The sequence below is a fragment of the Ischnura elegans genome, chromosome X (assembly GCF_921293095.1).
Source record: "Ischnura elegans chromosome X, ioIscEleg1.1, whole genome shotgun sequence".
Taxonomy (NCBI): domain Eukaryota; kingdom Metazoa; phylum Arthropoda; class Insecta; order Odonata; family Coenagrionidae; genus Ischnura; species Ischnura elegans.
In genome coordinates this window covers 59650741-59672181 of record NC_060259.1, presented here as the reverse complement: position 1 = coordinate 59672181, position 21441 = coordinate 59650741, and the positions used below count along the sequence as shown (strand labels likewise).

The window sequence follows — 21441 nt, the reverse complement described above, 5'->3', positions numbered from 1 at the left end:
TGGCTGGTGCGGCCAAAACAAAAGAATACACCATAAGTAATGAGTCAAAGTACGCTTTTCTTTAACGTGTGTTCCTTTGAGAATATTATGAAAGATTGAAACATAAAAATAAATGAAAACAAATGCATTAATTACCATGATACATAGAAATATTCCATACACTGTACAGAAATCAGACTAATAACATACAATGTTAAAATAATGTGCAAAGATAATATTTACAAGTACTTTTCAATATTGTCTATGGAGAACAACCATATATAAAATGATCGTAGATATTAAACGGGGACTGTCCACTAAAAATATTTCGATTGCTTGGAAATAAATAACGAATTAATTATCAAAGACTATTCCGAAAACTAACAGTTGGGATGTATATAAAAATGCGGAGTGGTACTTTAAATCTAGGCGAGGGTAACCTATACGGGAAAAAAATAAGACAGCGAAAAATCAAAGATTACATGGGTAAGCGCAAATAAAAGCTACTTGCAGTACCATCACATATCAAGTATTGCGGTGGATAGTTGGGTAAGAGGGGTAATGTATACCAGCTAGTGGAAGTGAGGTTTGAGGTCGATGTATGGGTAGAATTTCTGTCAGTTTCAAACTTCCTCCAGGGTAAAATATTGAACTCCTCTCATTGCATTGTCCTCCTGAACCCCCACAGTTCTGGTAAATTTCGTGCGTCTAAGATCCACCTGCAGCAAGTGACTCTTCGAGAGAATATTCCTTACATTTTATCCCCTAAATCGAACGACCAATCGAAAATATTTTGATGTGAGTGCAATTGTTTTTAATGCTAATTGCACACGAATTTACCTCAATTTTTCAAATGCAACAGGTTTGTTAAAATGCATGTCACTCTTTGGTAGTCAAAGGTGAAGCTTTTATTTCGCTGGTATGCTAGTTTTTCAAAGCTTTCTTTAAAATCGGCAAACTTCAATTTTTTAGACGGATCTTGACGGAATCTTAAAGGTCTTAATAATATACGAAAACATTCACCTCCAAGTCGTATCTTGGATTTATTGCGGGAGTAATTGAAGCGGATGGTGCACTGACCTGTATCTCATAGCTTCGCACGGGAATTAGGTGCTCGGTTGGAATTTCTAAAAACTTCCTTTCCTAGGTGTGATACGGGGATCGGGTCGCTGTGATGGCTAGAGTGTTGGCTGCATACCCCGTGGGCTCGGGTTTAAATCCCGAAGGTGGCAGACAATGTTCAGTGACTACCCAATCCGTGCTTTTACCTTGTGTGGAGGACATTTCAAGCGCAACACTCCGTCCGTCGGATGGGACGTTAAGCCATGGTCCCCTTGGCGCCTTTCGTTAAGAGAAGGGTATGCTGACGCAGGGTTTTTCCCCGCCCTTCCTTCCATACCCTTCCCTAATGGAGCAAATTACATTAGCTGTCGGCCACTTCCTCCAAATACCATACCATGCTATACATGTGATAATTACCGGTGAATAAAATGATGGGTAGCTCTAAGCTCTTTTATCCTTTATATCGATAGCAATTTCTTGAGACTCGAATACATACTCGGCCATCGTCCTCATGTTATTTCGAAAAATCTGCAGCGGATGTTTCTTAATGTTATTATCTAAATACCCCGATATTCTAACCAGAATGTCCTTTTTATGAGTTCAATGAATAACCTTTATTTGATTTGACTTGAGAGTTGAATGAAAATCACATGGAAGTCTCAATGCTTTCAAAATTTGGCGTAAATTGTGTTTGGAAAAGTAATTGGGCTTTTGAAAAGGTTTTGTGAATTGTTTTTCCTTCGTAAAATTTTTCGTTTCACAATGGTTCGAATTCTGTGTTTGAGAGGACATAAATAAGGCTTCATGCTTTCCTTATCAGCATTTGACATTCCTTTGTTCAGGTTATGACTCGGTAGCAGTTTTTCATCGCATGTTATCTTTGTGATAATGATATAATATCCGTAATAAATTTTGTAAAGCAATTAGAAGCGCGCAGATATATTTTTTTCTAGAGCTTGAGGTGGCATTTGATCTTCTAAGAGCTATGTCTCCAACACACTGTGTAGTCTGTCTTTCTACCATAGCCCATTGACTACAACCTGGAATATAACACTCTTTTGGTTTTCATTTTCTGGTTTGGAAGACAAGTTTACGTTTGCTTTATATTCTCTCCTTTTTTCGATAGAGATTTAATTATTCAAAATAAAAGTGTGAACATTTTACGAAACACAATACTTATTTTATTGAAAGTTTCCTTAATATTTTTTCAATGTTTCATCGTGAAAGATGCCTTTTTGTTTGGAAGAAAGGAGCAAATATTTCATTGCTAATTGGGCTAACCCTCAGCCCCTACACGATGATATGCCCTTCTTTTTTTGCCCATGCGTCATACTTATCCTAATTTTGGATGGAATTTATAGCCAGCAATGCTCATTTATTGGTTGATTTTTCTCGCACGCATTTCCCTATCGTTAATCTCTCGAATGTGTCCCCTCGTTCAAAGCACTTTCACTTGTTGGTCACCCTCTTCGAAAATTTCTTCCTTGGCCTTTACAACTTGGCATTTCATCAAATAAAAATTTACCAAAAAAGTAGAAATACAATCAATGGCAAAGATATGCAACGAAGCCCAGATAAAGGATTCATAGAACACTAGTATTTGTGTTATTTTTGTGAACAAACACATTTAATTCCGGTAGTTAACTGTTAGTTTCTGAAAAAAACGTATTTCAAGTAAATTTTCATCACCTTATTCTGGAGAAAGTCACTAATAGGTGATTTAGATGTACTATTTATTTCCAAAATAAATGTTCTTCCCCGACGTAATGCATATATTTTAAAGCTTCATTTATAAAAAAAATAGAACAGGTGGCTTTTGTAGGCCTATTCATGGGTACGGAAAAATTGATTTTGTTCCAACTAGATAGGGTAAAAAAGCTTGTTTTGTTTTGTTTTTGCATATTTTACATGCATTACCTATAGAGCCACTCTTCTACGGAAATTGAAGTTAGATTGAATATTTGTAATTGTGTTTTGGATAAATTTGACTAGATAGATCTATAAGTGTCTGTGCAAGGCAACGCTGAGAACAGACGTTTAAGAATCATTAATGACTAGGCTTTAGAATTCAGGCTTTTATATTGAGTTTCTATAATTATAATTAAAATCATAATGGGGAAGCTTGGCAATGAACAGTTGATAGGTTGCTTCCGAGCTTTGTTCAATCAGGGTAGATCATGCAAATTTACCTTAGTCGGTCAAAATTTTAATATAATTCTGGAATCTCTGTACATATTACTTCTAATATATCGGTTGCAAGTGTGAGGTTATCCTTGATAGTTACATTACAAACTTGGTCGGTTGAATCTTTTTTAATATAGTATATTTTAATTTCATTATGAAGTAAGCACGACATTTCCACTTAGTAATGCCAGGTGAAATTTATGAAATTATCATCTTTGAGGATAATAGCCTATTATATGCTTATTATATAACTCGGATGTCGTAAAAGTTAAACGGTGGGAAGTTAAAGCTATACTCCCCACGAATTTCCTATTTAAATTACTAGCTTTAAAATCTGGAGGTAATGAAATGCCTTGATTTTTTATTGCTGTACTGTACGATTTAATATGTCAATGACTTCTGGTGACTATTACTATTTCGTGGTATTTTTTCCCATTCAAAGTTAGTGTTCTGTTGGAATTGATTTTCTTCTAATAATTCTCTGCAGGAAGCAGTTGATTTGCTTCTAGTGGAAAGGAGAAATCAGGCGTGCAGTGATTAATTTCATTTCTTATTATTCATCCATTATAACGCAATATAAATGGCAAAATTAGCCTCGGGAGTCTTAGCACGTATTCCTTGTCTTAAGAAGTGGACTTTAGTATACGGCTTGTTGGGGTACTGATGCATTAATTATGTCTGAAGCCCACAGAGACCCCGCTGTTTATTTCCATGCTGTAAGTTTATGCATAATGGTGTTGTCGCTCACAGGGGTAGAAATCTTCCTTGTTCGATCCCCCGTTTTTGTGACTATTGCTTACTTGAAATGTGCGTCTGCACTCAGTGAAGCCCCTGCGTGCATAATCGCTCAGAACAAACTCTAGATGTGCAATATACCCCTTGCTCCCGCTTTGCATATGCAAATAGAGGCTAAAATGACATCTCCCTTGGGATGAGTTGGCTAAAATATCAGAGCAGTCATTTCTATTTGTAGCGTATAACACGATCATGGCCAAATATGACTCAGAAGAAGACTGTATAAATGGCTGTATAATAGTAGGGCCTTCTTCGCTTCTATAGCGTTGAGGTGTTTTTCCCTCTCCCGTCCCTTCCGCACCTTTCTTTTCCCAGAGGTATCGACGGGCTCCTATCGCGGCGGCGCCTCTTTCCTTTTCCCTTCAACTCCTCCCCCTCCCCGGATGATCGGGCGTATAAGCCACTGGCTTAGTTCCCGGCCCCGGTGCGTTGTATCCTCGAAGGGCTCCCCTGAGCCCTCATACGTTGTTGTATAAATTTATGCAACAATCTTTATGCAACTTGGGGGCTGATATTCTTGTGTTTTTTCGAGTTTTGAAGTAAAGATATGGAACAAGGACAACCCTTTTGAAACCCCGTTTATAAACGTAATTTCAATAATATTTCATGATAGTGGTTAAAGAACAACCACTTAGGAATCTAGCATACCAAAATTCGTTCATGTATCAATGAAAACCTGAAAATAAGGAATGAAACTTTTGGCATCCATTATACTTTATAAATAAATTTATAGGGTATTATAGTCCAGGAGTAAGCTTCGATTGCATTGTTAACCCATCTTTCCTCTTTAATCTTGTTAGAAAAGTATAAGTAGTCTCATATTCGTCAAGAATTTTAATTCATCATAATCCTATTTTTAAATTAATCATTGAAAATGAAGGGATATCCTTTTAAATTATATTAAAGGAGCATGGTAGAGCTAGCTGTTTACCAGTTGAATTTTTACTTTGGTTTTTTGATAGAAATCAAACAATGGGTATGTTTTACTCGTCATGAAACAAACTGAAGTAATTATGACCGTGGCTATGGAAATTATTTACATCAGTGAATGACTGGAATAGATAGACTGGAAATTATGCAGAGAGGAAGATTTACCTTGTTGAATGATAGAAGGTTTCCCTGTCGCTCCCCAATCCTCGCCATTCCATTTCCCAAGCATCCGTCCTTGCAATAACTACTTCACCCCATCCTAATTACTCCTTCGCCCCCACATCCTCCTCTGAGTGGTACACAGGTTGGAGAAAAATTGTGTGACGAAATTTTCTAATAGCTGATGCCAGTGGGAACAAAAATTACTTATGAGACTTGGGTCGAAAACAATTTTTAAACTACAGAAACTATAATCCATACTCACCGCTTGTCCGTGAATTTGCCCTGTGGTCTATGTCTTGGATACATCGCAATCTCCAGGAGGCAAAGCATTCGAAGTCATGAGGTGTCCAGAGTATCCGGCAACAGGGAAAGCTCGCGGTTAATTGGAGCACTTGGCTCAAAGTTTCTATCGTGTAAAAATGGTGTGTTTTCTACTTAAATATCAGTGGTAATTTTGGTTTTTACTGCATCAGCTTTCCATGGTTGCAATTCCGCTGCACAGTATTTCTCCACCCTATACATACGGCTCTCAGACCTTTCATGGATGTGTGTATTTAATGATGACCTAGCTGTTCAAACGCGTAGTACCATACTTGTACTTGTGGAAAAAGTGCTATCTGGATTTCTTCGAGCATTGAATTTATCGGTTGTGGGCACCGCATTTGGGGTCTAAGCTACCCTCCCTTAATAAAGGCTTATTTTATTTTCAAGAGTCCTTAAATTTTCTAATTGGACACCTTCGGTATTGTATTTTGTGTTCCAAAAACAAAGCGAAGTCCAGTCCAAATTTCAAACTTATGATTAGCCATCTTCAATGGCGTCACGAGATAATTATTTCTAAGAACTAGTTTTTGCGCAAAACGGCGGACGCAGTTTCTTGATTATGGTGGAAGTTAGGTCATGAAACTTGCCGATGACTAAATACTGTCATGTATGACGCCTTGGTGAGCACAAGGAAAACTAACATCGAGGGCAATATAAGGCGTATTAACGGTGATTTATTATGGTGATAAGGAGTGACCTTCCACTTCGTGGAGCGCAGAATACGACCTAATCCAGAGGAAAACATTGATCAAAGGAGGCATCCTTGGAGCCACTTGGTGCGTTTAATGTCCTGGATATATTAGAAACAGAAGCGTTCCGTGGAATTCTATGGCTAAAGATGGTCTCTCCCAGGATTCCACTCGTCGCAAAAGCGTATATCAAGGGATTGCACAGTAGAGGCCTAATTCCATCCCATGGAAGGCTGATTTCTGCTGCCACTTCGGGAATATTTTAATCGGTTTTCAAATAGTCCGCGGCGCGGTAACGAGAGCAATGCGATACGCTTTTGTCCAATCTTTATCAGTATAATTCTTTTAATTGCGAGAAATAGCGCTGAAAAGTTAAGAATTTGATGCATCACATCATCATATATGTAATTTTTGGTTAAACCCCCTAATTATACCTTATTTCCCTGTGAACCTCGGATTACTTTGTGCGTCAGCGATGCGATTGGCGGCTTTTGCAAACCCATTTAAATGCGCGGTGGGTGAGGACACATTAAGAGGCCTACTTGAGGATCCTCGTTTTTATTATTCGTGTTGTATACACTCCATTGTAGGTTACAATCGTGGGGCACTGCTTGAGTTCCTAAACTTTCTATCATTGCCTTTCGGTCAACATTTTCGTACTGCGTAGCGTAGTTGCGCGAATCTAATTGTAAGATGTATTTTGCCTCATTGAATACCTAGAAATTGTGGGTTCATTTTATGATCGAAAGGAAAGACGTTGGAATACCCTAGTTACTTTTGTTAAGAAATGCTAGATACATATTTTTAAATGTTTTTATTTTCTTCTTATGCTGTTTTTCAGCAAATAAACACATTTTAATGGACGGTGGGCGTGTTTCAATACTTAAGATCACCATGAGTTATTTACGGGCATTTATCAGCCTTTTGTTGGTTCCCCAACTGCTTTGGAGATATTTTAAGCAGCGTAATTTCGGTGAAATTATGGGTGAAAGGTTGCTGTTCTCAGGGTCTCATGAAATTTCGTCAGCAATCGCGCGTGTTTACTCCATCGTCTCAAGAATATGAATAAAAAACGTAGTTTTTTCCGTATTGCACTACAAAATATTACTTTTCCTATCCTGGTCGTCCTGGGATCAGGTTCGTCTTACATGGACGTAAATTTGGAAAAAAAGGTGTGCCACTTGAAGCGAAGGGATCTGGAGGGCATGAAATATCTTGGACGGGGTCTAGGCTCAAGTGATTGTATCGGCTCCTTGGCATACCAGTCCGAGTGGGTAACCGAAATGATTCGCGCAAATATGCAGTTGTAAAATCGCGAAGTTAAAATCATTGTTTCGTATGAATGTATGTATTTGGATTGGATTATTGTATGCAACCCACATTTTATTTCAATGAACATTGAAGTAGTTATTTTTGTTTAAACAATAATGACCATGGATTTGGCATGTTTAAATGTATTTTGTAATCTGTATCTTCTTCTTGATAAAGCATGGGGCATGTCATAGGAATAAATAATGTAAATCAAGTGCGGTTCATTGGCAGAATTTTCTTAAAACAGATTTTTGCGGAAAGAAAATTTTAATTTTAAACTTAAAACAGAAAGAAAATTTGTTGTAATTTCCGAAGCTAGGTTTGTGGAATGAGTTAATAGAAGTGTTTGTGCTCTGGAAGTTAAATGGGATATCGGTATACCTTACTGTGTGTCCTAAAAATTCGAATATTATCGTTCTGACAGAGATCCTTATGGCTCTCTTAAATTCTTCTTTAGACTTCCTTTTCTCTTATCTTATCCTTTCATTTTTATCTCCGGCACACTCCTCCAGCTCCTGGTTTCATGCGCATAAAAAGAGATTTTTTTATTCTGGGCAAGGTTTTTGACCCTTCGAATTTAAGCACTCATCTGGAAGAAGAAAGCGATTTATTTAGTGACACTCTTTCGCGCTTCAGTGGACTTAGATAAAGATACTTTCTCGAAATAAAGTTGACTAGTGAGCTGCTATTTACTACAAAGTGACTGGAATTATGATCAAAAGAATAAAATACGATCGTGGGAAACTTTGTGGTATTCCATCACAAACTTTATTGGGTGAGGAAACTTTTGCTAAACCACATAAATAAAAACTAGAACACAACCCGGGTTACAACGTCTTAGCGTCATCATCAGGTGGTTCCCAATGCATATACCGGAACTCCTTAAATACCCAAATTAAAAGTAGGTAGGGGAGGTGGGAGACAAAGAGGTGGGGAGGGGGAACGGAGTAGGTGGAGGCGAAAGGAAGGGTGGGGTCAGTTAGGGATGGGGGAATCCTGATCTACCAATGCTGAAAGGGTAGGGGAATGGGAGGGCAACAAACATTCGTTTAGAAGGTTAACATCTGCGTCAAGGTTTTTGAATGCAGTCAAATAATTACTTGGCTGAATGAAATTTTCTCAAGTCTTCCACTTGATGATTTGCTCCATCAATACTATTGTTTTATTTTCTTTCGCCAGTGATTTTCTTCTTAAATACAATTGTTCTCGGGTTTTAAACTGGGTGAGTCGCTCCAATAATAAAATTACTCCCGGGTATTCCACTGGGTTGGGCAGGTTGATCCATTAATACAATTTATCTCGTGTCTTCCACCGGTTGAGTTGCTCCACTAATACAATTTCTCTCGCGTCTTCAACTGGGTGAGTCGCTCCATTAATAAAATTGCTCTCGGGTCTTTCACTGGGTTGGGCAAGTTGATCCATTAATACAATTTCTCTCTCTCGTGTCATCCAACGGGTGAGTTGCTCCACTAATACAATTGCTCTTGGGTCTTCAACTGGGTGAGTCGCTCCATTAATAAAATTGCTCTCGGGTCTAGGCTGGAATTGGGCAAGTTGATCCATTAATACAATTTCTCTTGTGTCTTCCACCGGGTGAGTTGCTCCACTAATACAATTTCTCTCGGGCCTTCCACCGGGTTACGTGAGTTGCTACATTGATGCAATGGAACTCACCCGGTAGATGACCCGAGCGCATTTCAATCAATCGAATCGCCTGGAAAGCACTTGATCATTCTTAAAAATCAGACAACCTTAAAAGCAAAAACGTCATAAGTTACGTGAAGTTCTCCAAAACTGGTGAGGATTTTCGATCTCATTCATCACATATTCTCGATTCATAATTACTTATTGGTATTGCGTCGTAATTTCTAAATAGTTATAATCTTAAACGAAATCTGTTCCAACTTCAGTGCAATTACATCAATGCGTCATTATCGAATATAAGGAAGTATGTTCTATAAAATTATATTCAAACAAAATTAAAAATGCGTGTTTACAGTAATAGGTCGCAATAAAATTTACCACCATGAAAATACTACCCTACCATAAGTTTTGAAAAGATGTATTCTTTCACGTGTTTACGTCTGGCTTTTATCACTCCCCGCTGAGATGGCGTAAGGGTCAGTGTGTAGATCGGTAGAGATGATCAACGCGATGTTGAGAGAGTGTAATGTGGTAGAAAAATATATGTAGGGAATCATTCTTCTTTAATTATGGCAATGACGGCCCGCCGATCACGAATCTCCACCACACTCCTGAGTGCTAATGAATCTCAGATTAAGATTGAATTTCCCCACGACCGGTTATTCGTAAAATGGCTTGGACGATGGCTTGTCAGAATCAGTCTGCAGTCTTTGATTAGTTCCGCACCTGGATGAAATCGATTTTTCCATCTGCAACGAATTATGATGACGCGTTTCCTTCTAAAGTTCTCAAAAAACGGGAAGTTGTTTACTCCGGGAGAACTGTGATCAATCAAGTTGCCTCTAGAATTTAGAAATCTTCTTGCTAAGAGTGCTTAATGGGATATTCGAATGTTTATGACGGTATTTTTCTTTGATTTTCTTGTCTTCCTCGTAAATATTGAGTAACAGGATTTCGAATTTGGGCCTCGAGAGAATTGCGCTTATTGCATGTGAGTGGTAGTGAGTATTCACGCCTAAATTTCGTGTACTAATCTTCCACCTGTTTGGAACATAGTGCAACGATTCAATTTTGTTGAACTTGGGTAAAATCGATTCTTTTTCTGGTAAACCTTGACTATGATAGGGCTCAGTGATGTTCCATATTCCATTTCTCGCACAAAAGTTGATGTTGTTGCCTGGGTATGGGAATATTTGAGGCATTTGAAGCGAGTCGAGCTGAAGATTCGCGGCTATGCCTGAGTTTCATTAACCCTTTCGCGTCGAATGCCGCTTATATGGGGCGAGGATTTTCTACGCAAACATAAAGTGACCGTCGCTCAGCTTAGAAAATCCGATGGCTCTTTCGAGAGTAGTTTGGACTGTGCGTTGATATGCGAGTGAATCAGCCATTCCGCCAAGATATGTGATATAAACTGGTGATATCCCACATGGTCTAATATTTCGTTAGTTTCTTTCGAGCGCCATTTCCTTACTCTTGTACCCGTTTTCCTCTAATGTGATGACCAATAATTTAACCACATCGAAACGCGTCGTTTCGTTGATAAAGCTTGAGAGGAACCTGCAATGCATCTTTCATTCATGGTAGATGGACCAAGTTAATGTCTCCGAATCAGGTTTATCGTATGTTACTTATATGTCTCTTCTTTTCCTTGCAGGTGCCATCTGTGTGAGAAGGATCGAAGGTGTCTGCATGAGATAGAGGCAGTGGTGGTACGACTCAGGATTCGGTGTGTGAGGTGTTAGTGGAGGAAGTAAGGCAAGGGAGGAACTTGTGTCCTCCTCGACGTAGACATTCCACAGTCCTGCTAGGACGGCTTCCCTCGAGCCCGTAAGCTCCGAACAGACAGCATCCAACATGGCTAGGCCCGGTAGGGAACGTGTGAAAAAATTCCTCAAGGAAAATGCGCTAACTTTTTGCACCATCCTGGGCGTATTCGCGGGTGTGGCCCTCGGTGTGGTGTTGCGGAAAGTGCGCCAGGGAGCATGGAAGCCACGCGAAGTGATGTATGTGCAGTATGTGGGAGAGCTGTTTCTGCGTATGCTCAAGTCGCTCATCTTGCCCCTGATCATGTCCTCATTGATATCCGCCATCGGCTCCCTGGACCTCAAACTGTCCGGAAAGATTGGTATCCGGGCGGTGACGTACTACTTAGTGACCACAGTGATGGCGATCATTCAAGGCATTATCCTGGTCATCTCCATCCATCCGGGCCGCGGTGACTCCAGCTCGATCGCAGCGCAAGGGACCAGCAGAAATGTCACCACCATGGACACGCTCATGGACTTAGTCAGGTAAGCCCTTTGAACGGGACCATGTGTGAAGAGAACTAGCCATAAACTAAGAACCGGACCATTGTGGAAAGAAATTTCTAATAATCTTTAATATTATTCCTACCGTATCGATACCCTTTTCTCAACTTATACGCAATCAAACTCTACAAATGAGGTACCAAAATGCAGAGAATTTATCAGAGAACATGCGACGGCATATCTTACTTCCTAAATATTGCTATTGTTCCCTAAAATTGGTTTTTAAGTAATTAAAAAAAACCCTGTAAATATTCCTGACGTTAACGGCGCACAAACTGATACATTTGTTCATTTGCAACAATATCTCGCATTCTTTAAATAACTTTTATCAAATTGCGGCTGATTCCACATTCAAGTCTCCTGTTGATGCGTAAGTATAGTCATCATGTGCGTTTAACAGAGAATAGTGTAATTACTTCCAATGTTATGTTTAAAGAGATCCTCTGACCTCAATTTGTACATGAACATTCCAATTAAATTTGTACATAAGACCCTGCCTTTTTTCTACATTTTAAAATTAGAAACGTACCCATCCCTCTGTGGACCTGCATTGAAAAGAGCGGGGGAAGCCCGCTGGGAGCGGGCGCATCACGCTCGTTTTCTCTATACTATAGCAGAGGTCGGCAACTTACGGCTCGCGAGCTGCACGTGGCTCTTTCGATATAAAATTTCGGCCTTCCAATTCCACGTGCAAAAAATAATCAAATTCATTGATTTCTTTTTTCATTTTATTGACCTCAATTTTGTTTACATAAATTAACGTCTCGGAGTATAGGTTTAAGAATAATATTCGAATGTTTCGATCTATTTTTTAGATCTTTTTCATGGCTATTATTGAATATGAATGCATCAAATCGATAAATGAAGACATGCAAGATTATATAATATTATTTTTTATATTATTTATTTATTATATTATACTTTTTTCAAGCCTCAAAACATTCAAAACTATTACAGGGCAAAGAGCATGAATGTAGGGAGGAGAGAGGAACAAGCATCACTATAATAAATACATTGCCGCTAGTCAAAAAGTACTGTAGAAATGTTGCTACGCAGCTGTTTGTGTAGCTTTTGGCTCTTTCGTCACAAAAGGTTGACAACTCTTCTTCCATAGCAAATGAATATTGAATGTTCATCGTGTATCTCAAACTGCCTATCTTTTTTTAGTCATTATAAATTGTTAAATATCCGCTCAAATTTAGCGTAATTGGAAAAAAAATGAAATTTGCGATTAAAAAGCTTAATTGCCATATTTTTTTACTGGGCCAAATTCAATCATAGACGTTTCCTAGGCATCTGTTTGAAATTCTTACGTCATTTTTTATATTTGACCGAATTTAGCACAGTTAAAATTAGAAGACTGAAATATGCAACGGCAAAGCTCAAATGTTATGTTTTTACTATCTCAGTCTTATGGGATAGTAAATTGTTTTACTAAGAACTTATTAGAGCCGATTGATCATTCACCGTATTCATTCCGAAGAAGACAATTAAATTTTATGACCAAGTGGACATATGCGCCGACCAAAAAATCCGTTAGATGTTGAGTAAGAAGGTAGTTTTTCTGGCTTTCCAGCGTCTACACTGGTAATCTCTGAAGCGGGAATCGTTCACTGAAAGCAAAAAAAATTGTGTTGTTCACGAAAGGAACAGGAAATAAAAAGGAATGAATACGAAAATATCTCTGCATTTTTCTCGCGATATATTCCGCGTAAAGGTCCTCTTCCACGGCCTAGCTTGTTGATCAGTACCTTTACCGTTCCTCACCTGAAGCCTAAAAAGAAACCTTCGTTCTAGCATTATATGAAAAATTAAGTAAGCACTGTGACACTAAGTAAGTTTTGGTGGACATACAATTTTGTTTTGAGCGGTTCCGGCATCGGCTCTGAATCGTAGATTAGACTTCGCTGTTGGCGGAGCACAGATCTGATACTAAGTCTAAATAAATTACCAATTTGTTTAAAACATGGACAATAGATCTTCGTCCTATTCGTGACATCATCAGTCTGATTCCGAATCTGTATTTTTTCTCAGGCACCGTATCGCAAATACCTCTTAGGGAGGAGTACTATGAAATGAATGCCAATTACGACGACTTTGTGAAGAAGAGATGACTCAAGGAAAGAGAATTACTGGAATTTTTCTACTATATTTTCCTATCCTTATTCTGCATCTGCACGTCTGCACATCAGCACGATGGTTTAAAAATAAAGGCAACAGATGAATTAATGTACCTGGGAGTTACGATAATCTCGAACGTCACGTGGGGAACACATATAAAGAATATTTGCGGCATAGCCCTGAAGAAATTAGGATTCGTCAAGAGTATTGTGGGAAGATTTTCGGATGAGAAAGTAAAAGAAAGGTGCTATTTCGCACTCGTCCGACCGCGCCTTGAATATGCAGCGAGCGCATGGGATCCGGTGCTGAAAGACTTAATCCGCGAACTGAATAAAATACAAAGGAAGGCTCCACGTTTCGTCAAAAACTGCTACCGGCGTATAGACAGCGTCACTCAGATGTTAAGCGAATTAGGCTGGGAGCCGCTGGAGATTCGGAGGCTGCGCGCTATGCTTAGATTGCTCGTACAATTGAGAATGGATATCTGTAAGAGCGACACAGAGAACATAATATTAGAGCCACACTATATTTCCAGGTCCGATGGAAGCGATAAATTTAGAGGGATGTTTTGCCGAACGGATAGATATGGGAATTCGTTTTTCCCTCGAACCATAAATCACTTTAATAAACGCTAGTCCCAACTTCGTTAGAGCCCTTCATTTTTTTTAGCTGTAAACGGCTGGTGTCCTAACACCCCCTGCCACACGCCTTTTAGGTGGCTTGCGGATTATTATGTAGATGTAGATCTGATGTGTGGCCTTCCTTTTCTAATTTTCTAATCACTACCTACCCCAGGGAGCATACCTCCTATTTCCGTAGAATCCGCTCATGTATTTATAATGGACTCTTTCGCCATTATTAGTTCTAAAGTTTTGCGAATCTCTAAGGCCGTTTTCCAATCCACGTAGTATGCACTCATTCACTTGTTCCCTTTCTCCCTTGCACCCTGTTCCCTTTCTAATGCTCTACTGGTGCCAAAAAGTGTGAACGGAAATAATGCGAACTATTGGCAGTAACGAAATGTGACGCACGGGGTAGTGTTAGGACAATTAGTGGTTGATTTGAGAATCAATTTCACCTTTATACTTATATTTTTGGGTGTGAAGAGCAAGAGATTTCACATGGGCCAAACGAATAAAATGCACTTAATTGCACTTTCTTTCATGCATTGTTAAAATATTCATCATCATCATGCGTCAACAATCGTAAGATTGGTTTGATGCAGCTCTCCATTCCACCCTCCTACATGCCAGCCTTTTCAGTGACGTTTTTCTTCTCTTTTACATCCTTCATAACCTGTCCTTAACTCATTAGAGGCCGTCCCTTGACCTTATCCCCGTTCACCCGTCCTTCGACGATTGCTTTCGTCAGGGCATCATGCCTAACGTTGTGGCCTGCTAAATTGTCCCGACTTCTCTTTGAGGTTTCTCGTCTCTCCCACTCTTCTAACCACTTCCTCATTGCTTACTCGGTTGCTACATTTTTTCTTCATCATTATTCGATAGCATCAGATTTCGAATGCTTCCACTCTTGACTTCTTTGTAGCTCTCATCGTCCAGGCCTCGTTCCTATAGAGAAACATGCTCCATAAGTAGCGTCTGATTAATTGTTTCCATACATCTATGCTTGTAATCTCACTTATAAGAAGATTCTACGCTTTGCAGAATTTTTCTCATCGCCCGTTGTACTCTAATGACAATTTTTTTATTGCTACGTCCATCGTTGGTTATTCGGCTTTCTCGGTAATGAGTCTCTTTCACCTCTTCACGCTTGTCGTTTTCCTAGTTTAATTGTTGTCATAGCCTCCTCTCTTTTGCTGCAAACCAAGACCTTAATCTTCTTATTGTTGATTTTCAGATGACATCATGCCACTGCCATTTCCAAATACATTAGTCTTCGTCTCTGTCTCCACTATTACAGTTAGGTCGTTGGAAAATCGCTGTATACTGACTCTTTCTTCGTGTGTATGGACACCTCTTCAATTTCATTGATTTCTTTCTCGATGCAAACATTAAAAATTATGAAGGACAGTACTCTCCCTTATCTTTTATCCTTTCCTTATTCTTGTTTCTTCACTATTGGATCGAGATTTCATTGTAGCTACCTGGTTTTTGTAAATATTGTGCACACTTGTTCGTTAAGAGTAGAATACTCAGATTTATTTCATAATTTTAAGCATTGAGTTCCATTTCACGTGGTTAAAGGGCTTTTCCAAGACGGAAAATGCTGTGAAAGTCGATTTGTTCTTCTCCATTCCCTTCTCCGTGAGCAGTGGAAGAGCAAAAATTGCTTTTCTTTTGCCCTTTCTTTCCCTAACTCCGAATTGGTCCTCATCTTGGGATTCTTCTGCTCTTCTTTCTATTCTCCTCTTGGTGATTCTTGTCAGTATCTTCAACGCATGTGTCGTCAGGCTAATGGTCCTAAAATCTTCGCACTCCTCTACTCTTTACTGGGTATAAGAATGATGATGTTCTTCTCGAAGTCACTCGATAAAACTCTCGTTGAGTACACTTCACAGATAGATTTGCACAGTTGAGTTAAAGACTTCTCCCCTGGATAGGCTCTGCTGGAATATCATTTGTTCCTGGGGCCCTATTATTTCGCAGGCCTCTTATTGCAAAATCGAATCCGATCTTCAGGTATTGGCTCCCATATCAACGTTTACCATTACCGAAACGTCATCAGTAATTTTGGTTCATACTGGAATCAGCTACTCAGGGTAAAATTTCGTGGCACAATTTTAATCCACCCTGTGTTCATGTGGCACATTCCTTGTGGCCTGAGGTCCCGATCGCCTCCCGAATCGGCAATGCTGAATGAGGTTTTATCCACGCGAAACACGCCCTTCTCCCGTCATCTGAAGCATCCCATCTCTTATTCCATGAGGCTGAAGGAGATGCGATATCGTCGGCGCGCTGTCACTGATTTCAATTCGCTCGAGTCACAGTGGTTCCCCTGTACGGCGGTTCACTCGTTGCGTCACATCGCGTGCTTGCAATTCACAGAGCAAGCCGCCTTATTTATTCGTCCCACTCCCCCGCGCTCGCTGCCCAAGGAAACCTCTCCGGGGTTGTCAAGGACGGGTGCGAAGCAACCGATGCGCTGCCATGCTATTGCGATTTAAAGGAAAGTGTGCGTCACGTCAAATCTTGATGTAACAAGTCTATGACTGCTTTTCGCTATTCTACCCAATCCTATTCTCCTGTAGAGATTCTACTCAGTATCTTCAGCACAGACTTATGGTGCTAAAATATTCGCTTTTCTCTGCTCTTTTTTGGGTATAGTAATGATAATGTTCTTCTCAAAGTCACTCGTTAAATATCCTTTTGAGTACATATCTCAGATATTTTTGCACAGTTATACCTACATCGCAATCGCTTGAGGAGATCCGATTCCATTCCACTGTAGGCTGCTTTCTATTGTCACTTCGGTAGATTTTTAATCGTTCTTTAAAAATGTCCGCGGTGAAAAAAAAAAATAATAGGTACAATGCGATCCTGTTTTTTCAATAGATGGCATATAATGATTTAGCATTGGAAAGTTATAAATTTGATAGATCACATCCTTATGTATATAAATTTCGGTAAGCGCCCCTCAAAATACCCTATTTACCCGTGAAACTCGGATCATTTTGTCCGTCAGCGACACGAGTGGCGACTTTTGTAAACACATTTAAATGCGCGGTGGATCACAACGAAAGAGGCTGACTTGAAGGTGAAGAAAACTGTGAAGTAAAATTAACTGTAAAGTTTCTGATCTTCTGGTGATTGAATTTTCTACTTTTTTAAATAATCAATTGAGACAGCCGCTTTCGATGCACTGTGTCATCCGGCTAAAAATGATAGTGTATTGAAGCTGGTTATCTCGTTAAAGTATAAAAAAGTGGAATTATTCATTTCATTTACCAGTACATCATGGTACAGTTCTACCACATCTAGGTCTCTGGGCCAAAGTTAATATAGTCGACTGTAGGTAATTAGAATAGCTCACCCCGTAGGCATAGTTCCTATGTCATATCGGCATTCCAGCCATAAATTATTGCTTCCTGAGCCCTTTCAGACACGAGTTCAATGGATTTGCCACCCGTGGGGTTAGCGATTTATTCTTCTCCAGTTTTCCACGGGATTCAAAACTCCTTGATGGACATCGGCGTTGTGTTGAAAGAATTTTCCGGCATCTTTAGGGCTGGCGACACCGATGCTTCCTCACACACCAGTAGCACAGTGGGCGAAGCTGGCCAAAACCTCAAAAACGATTTTTTTGAGCTAGGAAGTTGAAACTTCGCATACATATTCTCAAATAAATTGTGCATAACTTTGAGGATTGTTTATTTCCTGTGATTTCACGTTAGCAATATATGTGAGGCCAAAGTTGAAAAAATTCAGCGAAAAACGACCACCCTCGATTTTGTCTGACAATTGCCAAATTTATCCTCGTGCAGTGCTTTCATCAATAGTTTTATCGACAAAACTGTTGTACTATCTAAATAAGCAGTTTTTTCTTTCATTTTCAAAGTTTCAAAGATTTCTTTTTCAAATAATTTTCAAAGATTTTTTTATCAATAACCATAGACATATAACAAAATGCCGGAGCCTGTTTTCAGTCTTTTTTTACATAAACGTAGAGAAAAAGTAGATACTGCCGCCGACTTCCGCCAAGTGACCGGTACCACGTCATTCTATGAAGTTCCTTCATTTTGTATCTAGAGTAAAATCTTGCAGCAACTTCCAACCTCGAATTTTAAATCGTTTTTTCGACCGTGCGGTCCACTCCGGTTCTGGCCGGCAGCGGCGGCGAGTACGGCGACGCGGCAAGCGTGCGGATGCATTATGGTCATTCACTTTTATATCTGGATAATAGATATAATAGTGATAGAAAATAATCACCGCAAAGGCAAATTTATTTCCCTTGTTAGACCATTCTGATCCCACGCCTTTCCCTCTAGCCTTTCCGATCTGGGAGGTTTTTTTCTCTATTAAGGTTGTTTGCTCCCACTGTACCCATTCTAATAGCAAGGTCATTGGTCTTCTATTAAGTGGATAGTCTTAGGGTGTACTGTGTCTTATATTAATTATGTTTCCTTTATGAGCACTCATGGTGTGTCGTCTTCCTGAGAGTTCGCTTGAAGGAGTCCATGTTGGACGCAAAGTTAGTTGTTATATATGTATTTTATTTTTAAACGCTACTCGTCACCGTTTTTACTGTCATATTGTTTTTGCTTGGTTGGATTGGAATTCCAATGATGCTGTATTGTCCAAAAGCTTTCATTTGAATTTATCTTACGTAACGTGGTATATTTCTCAACGTATTCCGTTTCTAACCTTTGGTGCATTTTCAGAGTCTGCTTCCAGCATCCTATTATCGCCCATATATCTTTATGATTCAAAGGATATGCCTTGCATTTGGCTTTGTCTCATTCAATTGAAATGGTTATATAAGAAAAATATGGCGTAAATGGTGGCGGAATTGCTATGCGTATTTATGAGACAAGCTAGGGCAAGGTGCTTGGAGCAGCCGACTGGCAAAGACGTTGAAATGAAAAGTATAAATCATGGCAAATGCATGCGCTATTAGGATACAAAAAAGTTGAGGTACGCAATAGTTAGAATTTGGTTCAAGTAATTAAAAAATTCATAAATGCACTTCATGCTTGGAAATGAGAAAAATAATATTGGATGGGATGAATCGGATAAAAATCGTAAAATAAAAACTTAATTGTTATGTTTTAAATTTCAAAACATCAATTTTGTCTATAATTGTCGCTACGAGACATTGCGAAATGAGACATGATATATTTTGTTTGAAGAAGTACATATTTAGCTTTTTCGAGACGAATTTATGATTTCAATGTTTTTAATGTTTTTGGCTACGACATTCGTAAGTTAGAAGTTGAATTTGAATGGGCAACATTAATTGCAGCACCAACCTCGATGGTGATTGGGTTAAAATCTCGCATGCCTTGGAGGAGATCACGGATTCGAGACCTGCTCTTTAGAGATTTACGTAGAAAATGGAGTTGATTCCAATATTTTCTCATTTAATCAGAAATTGGCCCTTAGTGAGCCAAAAAGAAAAATAGGTTTTCCCCTTAAGTTTTCCTTTCGATTGACTCTCGATAGAAATACATAGCAGGGGTTTCTCTGAAAATGTTGTTGAAAATTAATTTCCTCATCATTTCATGTCATTTATTTTATATTTAATTATTTATTTTATACTAAAATAATATTGTAATAGAGTTTAGTGATATTCATAACAGAATTACTTATAAACTTATCAGAATGGTACGCACACAGCAAGACTGCTAATTTATGGTGCCTTATAGCCAATAAAATTTGAACAAATAAACTAACTATAATTTAAAATGAAACAGTAACAAAACAAATCGACAGACCGATTTCATTGGCCACAACCTCAGTATTTATCAAGTTATATAGACATTATGCGTTAAATTAGATGATTCCGAAGGAGTGAAATGTTTAATAGATTACGAAAATGCATTAATATTAGTCGGGAGAGAATTTATCAGGACCGAAAGTCAGTAGGATAAGGATCGCCTAGTTACCGATTGCATGGGTTTTGGAATATCAGGTCCAACGGTTACTGCGGAACGCTACTCTAATGTTGAATGAGGAAACAATATCAGGACTGTAAAGGCCGTTTTACACACTACACGGAATTGCGAAAGCTGACGTACGTGCGAAGGCGCAATAAAAATTGCGTCGTGTAAAGCGGTGAATTGCTAGAGCGCATGCGAGAATGCGTGGATGCGAGACGGCAAAATAGCCCCTGTTCTAATTTCGTTCATGCATTCTCGCAATACCACGCCATTTTAGAAATTAATGCAGTTCTAACCTGCGCAATCCGCGAGTAAAACCGCCTTCAAAGACTTCTATTATGAAGATCACAAAACTACCTCCCTCTTGCGATGCTTATGTGAATAGGGTAGTTTCCTTCATCAAAGAAAACGAAAGGCATTGATTGCGATTCGTTACCCACCATTAGTGTATTCATAATATACAAGTTATTTGGTTTTAGAAATACCGGTTTAGACGAATGGCAAGGGTCAGTTTTATCCTCATTTGAATAAAGGCCTGATTGGCGCCCATGCGATGCCATTCCACGTGACGTCACAGGGACCTAGTTTCTATACGAGTAGATAGGAGTTTTACATGGTTTGAGGTTAAAAATGCATGTATGAGGCACAGAGCTCAGGGAAACATGTCTTAATAATCACCTATTAAAACTGGCTAAGGTCGGAAAGTTTTCTTCGTTTGATAAGGTATTAATAATCCTTATTTAAGCCAAGCGCTACCAGCTAGCACGGTACTCTGCTACCTGCTAGCATCCTGCGTCATATCAGCGCTCAGAGCCTTACCCCAAGGTCACTTCACTTGCGGCAGCGGGAACTAAAACGACGTCACACGGAGTTTTCCCGGCATTCATACTTAGCCGTCGCGTTTTCGCGCGCTTGAAAATTTTCACTTTTCATTTAATCGCGAAAAATAGGTATCTTCATTTAAAAATCTAAAAGCGTGAGATACGTAGGTACTCCAGGAGTGATAACATTTCGATTTAGGCAATAAAAGAAATAATAGGAAACCACCCTATTCACCCAGCGGAATGGGAAGCCATTAATGGAGCTCGGTGGTCTGCCGTGAACGACAGAGTAGCCACTCACCTCTTCCGCATCGAATGCCACCTCAGAGTCACTTTCTCCCGCCAACCTACTATCCCGTTACTTGGCTCGTTTTACGCTCGGCAGAATCTCGGTAGGCGCGTTTTTTTGCCCGGGATTGAGGACAAATAGACTTCGTGCGATTGAGCAGGTACAATGTCCATACAAATATCGGAAGAATCTATTATTTCCTTATTTGTGCCTTCTAAGAGATTTTACCTAACGCATTCAAAGCTGGTGTCTTGAATTCAAG

The 21441-nt window shown here is 39.3% G+C and overlaps 1 protein-coding gene across 1 annotated transcript in view; it reads left to right on the top strand.

The window, feature by feature from the left end:
• The window catches only part of LOC124170680 (excitatory amino acid transporter 1), a 225973-nt gene that overhangs the window by 68207 nt on the left and 136325 nt on the right, over positions 1-21441 (top strand). Inside the window, exon 2 of the mRNA XM_046549579.1 lies at positions 10738-11374. Coding sequence (XP_046405535.1) covers positions 10938-11374 — 437 coding nt within the window. The 5' untranslated portion in view covers positions 10738-10937. The remainder of the gene's footprint in view (positions 1-10737; positions 11375-21441) is intronic.